Source organism: Antennarius striatus, chromosome 20 (genome assembly GCF_040054535.1).
Source record: "Antennarius striatus isolate MH-2024 chromosome 20, ASM4005453v1, whole genome shotgun sequence".
Taxonomy (NCBI): Eukaryota; Metazoa; Chordata; class Actinopteri; order Lophiiformes; family Antennariidae; genus Antennarius; species Antennarius striatus.
The window spans coordinates 12,905,906-12,912,500 of record NC_090795.1 but is presented as its reverse complement, the minus strand read 5'-3'; the positions used below and the strand labels follow the sequence as shown (position 1 = coordinate 12,912,500).

Here is a 6,595-nt window from a genome sequence, read left to right as displayed (position 1 = left end):
AAATGTGGTGCTATGTCTACATAAAATAAGGCAGGATCAAAATGCTCAAAATTCAGGAACAAAAACTTCCTGAAGTAGAAACTGAGAAAAGATGAATGAATGTGCACCTTCAGTGAAAGCTCAAAAAGAAAAAGAAAAACATGTTACAAAGGAGCAGTGTGTGTGTCTCTTCTCCACTGAGACCTCGACTAAGCCATGTTTGCTTCCAGAAATACCCTACAGGCATAAAATACACACAGGAACACAAGTGAAGAAGAAAATTATGAAAGAAATTCTAACAAGGTCTCTCACTGATGAAGGCCAAAGCGACGGTAAGAAAAACCATCTGAAGCTCTGATAGTGAACCTGAAGGAATGGTTAAAGAGGAAAGCCTGACATGCGAACACTAACTCAGACATACCAGCACAAGAATATTCTGGTACAGAAAGAGGGAGCCAGTGTGCATGAAAGGGAAAACTTGATAGATGGAGAAGTGTGCCGACGGAAGGAAAAAGAGAAGTCTGGAGATCACAAGAGTGGATAGTGTTTCTGTTTCTGCAAGAAGCCTCGAGGCCTCTGGTTAATGTCGAATTTCCAAAAATGTTGCCTTGGTTCAGGTTGATGATCTTTCTCCTAATGCTTTTCACTCTATCTGCTCTATCCACTGTATTCAGTATCCATCTGGGTCCTCGTCAGATGCTGAACACTTTGTCAATATGCAGTGACCTAGTAGACTACACCAAGTTAAGGAAAACAAAAGCGTAGATTTCAGATAAAGGTTGTACTGCACTAGCTATGACATTATATATTTTTACAAGACGAGGGTGAGAAAGGATGAAATTTTGTTTTTCCTCTGTCACAGCTGATCAGGGTCCAAGTGTCAGCATCAGGTCCTGGACATTGTGTTGTGGTGTAGGAGGCAATCCTGCAGAAAGAAGTTCTGTTTTCTGTCACTCTGGTGTAGTGGCCAATGTTACGACAGCATCAATGACTGATAGTTAATAAATTTAGAAAATGTAAATTACCTGTAAATTCATTGAACGTATTTATTAAATTTTACATTTACAAAAAATATGTTTTAAACATGATAACCTGTGTTATTAGCTATTATTTCATCATCAGTCTATAGTTGATTATAAGACTTCCCTATTATCTGATCGGGATTGGTTTCATATATTCTCACTCTGTTGAATAAAGATTGCACAGAAGAAGACAAACACTTCACCTTTCCCTGACCAAGACCCCACACTGAGTGGGCTGGTGCCTGAGCTTGGATCTCCTTTGTTGTGGAATGTGACAGATAATTAAGATCCAATAGTCAAACCAATGGATGAGAGGGAGAGACCGAGGCAGTGGGGCAACTATCATGACAGTCACATCATTTAGATAGGTGGTAGATTTCCTTCTGTGGCTCCTGCACACAACAGACCCCACATCCACTGTGAAGCCAGGAAAGTACAACACTCAATCACACTAGTACACAATGACCATCTTGAAAGTGTAGAGGCATACCTTTATCAGCTTTATCATACAGTGCCATAAAGCCAATGTACACTTACTGATTTACTAATCCGATTGATTTGAGGATTTTTGCTGGTGTTGCTGGTGGTTTAACATAAATATTCATTAAGCATTTCTTTAAAAGCTTCAGGTAAGCCCATCATGTCTCCAAGCAGTTCCCAGCCCACGAGGTAGGAATAAATACACTACGTAGACCAATAAACCTAATTTTGCTCTTGTGCTTCATGTACTGTTAAAATTGGCTTTGTATTTTGTGGACCTTCTGGTTTCATTTTAAGTCACTTTTTTCTGAGGAATACAAAATGGGGGTCAACAAAAGTGACCTGGAATAATGGTTGTGGGTTCACTCCAGAGGTTTTCCTTGATTACCATCATAGCCATTTGACTGATAGAATGGGGACTGGTAGAACCCCCACCCCCCATCCCACCCCCACCCCAAAACTGAGCACATAATTATTTGATTTTGCATTGTAATAGATTATTTGGTCTATGACAACATTTGAAGGTTACCCCAATTTTGACGCTTGACACTGGAGAAAAGGGGATTTATTTTTGATTCAGAAGTTTTCAAATACTATAAAGCCATATGAAAGACTGAACAGAGTTGTATACCCTTTAGAATCACTGACAAACCCCAAGCTTTGTCAAGAAGACTAAAGGAATTTACACTGGCTTTCATCTAACACAGATGCTAACAAGGCTCTATTATCGTGTATGTTATCTCTCTCCAAAACATGATTTACTTGTCACTTTCTGACGTTCCCCCAAAATAACAACTACAGACCACAGAGGCAACTGGTGCACAGAATATGCTGACTGCTGACAGCTCAAGTGAACATCTAGGATTATAGACTGAAGCAAAGATGATCAATTAGAATTCATTGCTGTCAAAAGGGTGTGGGGCTCAAAATACTTATTTATTGCAGCAGGATGAGAGACTTACAGCAATCTTTCTGTATTCCTTGGTAATGGTGACCATAGATGGGCTGTATAAAACATAAAGCAGTGCCAAACGGGCTAGTCTGTGGTTGTTGTCAGGCCGGAGAATTGATAGACAATACAAGGTGACTCATAACTTGGACTTCTACCATGAATGTGATCCAGTTATTCATGGGATACCAGGTCTGGCACTCAAGAAGTCCAGTTTGTCTGGCACTCAAGAAGTCCAGTTTGTCTGAAAGTGAACTCAGTCTTCGAAAATAGCTGAGACTTTCCACTTGGGTACAAACGTCAGTTGCAGCACCTTTACGTGTCATTAAAGGCCTCTGGCACTAAAGAACAAAACTGGAAAGCACACATTAATACAACCCTGAACCAGCGATGCAAGTGCCAAGTCTATTCGTAAATAGCAGGAGCAGCATTTAAGAGAAAACCAACTGACCACTAAATGAGGGGTCTTGGGGTCTGGCGAATAGCCCGCTGACAGAAACTTGGTCTTAAAGGCCAGCCCACCTGAGACAGGTGGAAATTGAGTATTGTATTATATTTCCTGTGGCTTTTTGGGGAACTGAAACTTGGCAGTGGAACATTGAGTGTGGTGGAATTTACAGAAAGCACTTTTGAATAACCCCTTTTAATTGAAATGAGGGGAACTGTCTGCGTCATTTTAGTTATGGTTGCTGTACGCGCCAGCGCTCGCATTTCATGTCAGTTCTGATAATGTACCTGTGAGAAGTCTGCAAAACGAGGCAAACTTGTGAGCCCCTGTCTCCACCGAAAGATGATATCAGAAGATGTGTGTTTCATCTTTGTGACTTAATAGGATTAGGAGGGACATGAGAGGCTGTCCCAACCATCGGACGAGGGGGGACAGGAAGACTGTAACTCAAGTTTAAAGTCTGAACTCTCTTCTTTCTTGTCTCTATTTCCATCTTTGACACAACTTCCAGCGGACCTTCTCTCTCCCTCCAGACATACTGACCAGTAACTGATGCTCTATAATTAGCCAGGTGAAGCCTGAGCGCTTCCAGATGAGTGACCTGGATGTCGGCCTGTCAGATTAACATGATGTGTGTGCTTTCTCGCTGCTGTTTAGCCATTCCCATAGTATCACATTCACAGCCTTTTGGAATAAAAGGTGAAATCTTTGGAGAATTGGTGGTAGGGGTTTAGAGGAAGGGGACAATTAAGGTTTTATTAATGGCGTGTCACTGATGTTAGCCATGTTCACCTGAATGTGTTGTCTGAGTTCTGGTCTTTTCTGTAAGGCGAGATGGTTGTTCTGTACTTCTGTGTGTTTTAAAGTCGGCCTGTCTGTCCGTTTGGCATACTAGCTGACAGGCTGGCTCACATCTCAGTACCAAGTAGAAAGCAGAGGAAACACATAGTTCTGCTTGTCTGGAGCAGGGCAGTTTCCATTTACACCTCTGCGTTAACAATAAGAGACGCTAAAAGCAGCTCAGTTTCTCTTAAGTGACTGAAAAGAAATATTAAGGAAATATTCATAATACGGTTATTGTAAAATTATGAGGTTCTTTGATGTTATTCTATTGTATTTTATCCTTTTTGTTGTTGTATTCAGTAGCCACAGTGAAATGGGTCCCATTAGCTTAGACCCGAACTGATAATCTGAATTACGCTGACATGGGCCTTAAAGACAGAGTCACCCGTTACTTTGCTATTAAATAATCAACATGGGAACGTGATTGTACCAAAGGCTTTCTACAATTTCACATAGAAACAAACACAGAAATCACCCTGTAATATTAGAGCTGAACTGCTTTTGGTTTTCTCTTTGGAAGCAGTTCAGGAAAAGAAAGGCATCAAGATCTCGCTACCAATTTCTCAATTTTGCACGAAACCGCACATGACAGACGCATCTTCCCTACAGTGCATCTTTCATCATAACCTCAGGGTTATGTGGAGGGTTCTTAGGACACTGGCGTAAAATCCCTCCGAGGACATGGGACATTGTCTACCCTTGGAGGACCTCTTGAAAATTTAGCTTAGTACAATCAAGGGTGGCTAGCGGGCTAGGTGAATTGTAGGACTTCCACCCTTATGCCTGGCAAAATTTCACAGAAACATAATGCTGCTTTCATTAGCATCATTCTATCTACCCTGCACTATGAAATGTTTTTCTTGGGGTCGATGAGAATGAAAGACTGAACCTGCCCATCATTAGCCATTTTGAACAAGCCTTCTTCTTTCGCCATCCATAACAAATCCACGAATCAAGTGAAACTCCTTTGGTTTCCTCAGGGTTTTGCTTCGGCTTCTGGGGTATGCAATAACTCAGGCACTTTTACACTCTTAGCATCGGTATTACAGCCTTGGATCCTGAACAAACATGCTTTAAGAGAAAATATTTCTTTCAAGGGAGGGGATGAAAATTATGTCAATTTTTCTCTCTCAATCGTCTCTGTGACATAATGATTACAGTCGGAGACGAAAAGCCAGATGAAAACAATGTTGGGAAATCCTTTAAAATGGAGACCGTATACAGAGGATATGCAAAGGCAACAAATAAATGTTTTCTTAGGAAACTAACATAGAATGGTCACTACCAGCTGGAAAAGGAGAGTTTTATGTTTTTATAGACATTATTGGCTAAATATGGACCAACAAAAAAAATATTTTATTGATAGAAGAAAATCCCTCCTTTTCGACAGGAGATGAAAAAGTCTAGCTATGGACAGCAGACAATCCCAAGTGAAGAGGAGGCCGGGGCAGACAGAATGTGTTTCATGCATTACCTCTGTCTATCTTCTACAGTATAAAGATATCAAATACACCCATCTTCTCCCCAAACTGCAGCTGGTTACTTTAACAGACAGTAACCGGACCACAGGTCCATTCACACTGGCAGAGAGGGAGTTGGAGGATCCGGGCGCGGAGACTGTTGGAATAACAATGATCTTAGTGATGTATGAATAAGACCTGAGAGAAGGAGGCTGAACAAAACGCTGTTGAGGAAAGGTTCAAATGTGTGTTTTTAGCTGAATTTGAGAGGTTGGTTGAGGAGCAGCAAGATATAAAGGTGGCTTTAAAAGTGGGTGACATTAATTTAGACATCAACTTTAAGATTAAGCTGACTGAGTTGTAGCATATACTGTATATCATCTGTCTGGCCTGAGGTTGTGATAACTTCATTTATACTTACTGAGATTTTTAAAAGAGCAAGAAAAATTATCCTCTTGTGAGACTGATGACAGATTATAGGAGTCACTCTTTAAATTACTAAATGTGAGTAAAATGACTCCTTACTATTGAAGACATGGTTCTCTTGAACATAATTTTCTATGATGCTGAAAATACAAACTCTCTGTGTTCATGAGGAACTCAATGAATTAGCTGACATGGTAATGGAAATATTGAAACAAATATTTAAAAAGCATAAGATGAGTTGATCACAATTCCAACACAATAACTCCAAAGGAAAGAGGTGTTTTTATTTTTTTATTACCTTGATCAGTGAGTGGAGGCTTCTCTCTCCAAACATCTCTCTTAGGAAGGTGTTGTCCTCCGGGCGGCTGACGTGGGGCTGCAGCTGGGAGGGCAAAGCCGCCAGCAGCTCATACAGACCTGCAGACAGAGGAGAGGAAGCGGAAGGTCGGTGTGGAGGTTGAAGCATGCACAGAGACACATGACAAACACATGCATAGAAACACATTTGTTTAAATCAGCAGCTCAGTGACGCACAAACAAAAGGACACACTTTTTGTACAGAAAAAAATACTAAACTCAAATATACAAACACACCATGGATGTTTTGTGTCTTTGCATCTTATAACGGTGCAAAAACAAAACAAAACAAAAATTAAAAATAAGCACACGCATGCAGAGCGACAAGGTTTAGAAAAAAATAGCAACACTCCTCTTCTGCTTGTCACTGAGAGGAAAAGGAGGCAACAAACCATTTCCTCAAATCCTCTCCTTCCCACTATTGTCCCAGTATTCCTGTTATTTGAGGAACACTGCTGTGCCCAATCAGAATTTAAAAACTTCCATCCAGTTATTATTCAGTGATTTTGATCAGTTTGGAAGTTCAATATTTTCCATTAACCTTTCAACCAAACAGATGGCACACATGCTTCAGGAGAATTTCCATCTCCTCATCTCCCTTGTCTGCAAAAAATCAATTTCTTGATTAGCG

At 40.6% G+C, this 6,595-nt stretch overlaps 1 protein-coding gene across 4 annotated transcripts in view; it reads right to left on the bottom strand.

Annotated features, from left to right (window-relative positions):
* The window catches only part of mpp7a (MAGUK p55 scaffold protein 7a), a 112,160-nt gene that overhangs the window by 66,132 nt on the left and 39,433 nt on the right, over positions 1-6,595 (bottom strand). For all 4 annotated transcript variants that reach the window (XM_068304073.1, XM_068304072.1, XM_068304074.1 and 1 more), the window contains one exon: positions 5,906-6,024. In XM_068304073.1, coding sequence (XP_068160174.1) covers positions 5,906-6,024 — 119 coding nt within the window. The remainder of the gene's footprint in view (positions 1-5,905; positions 6,025-6,595) is intronic.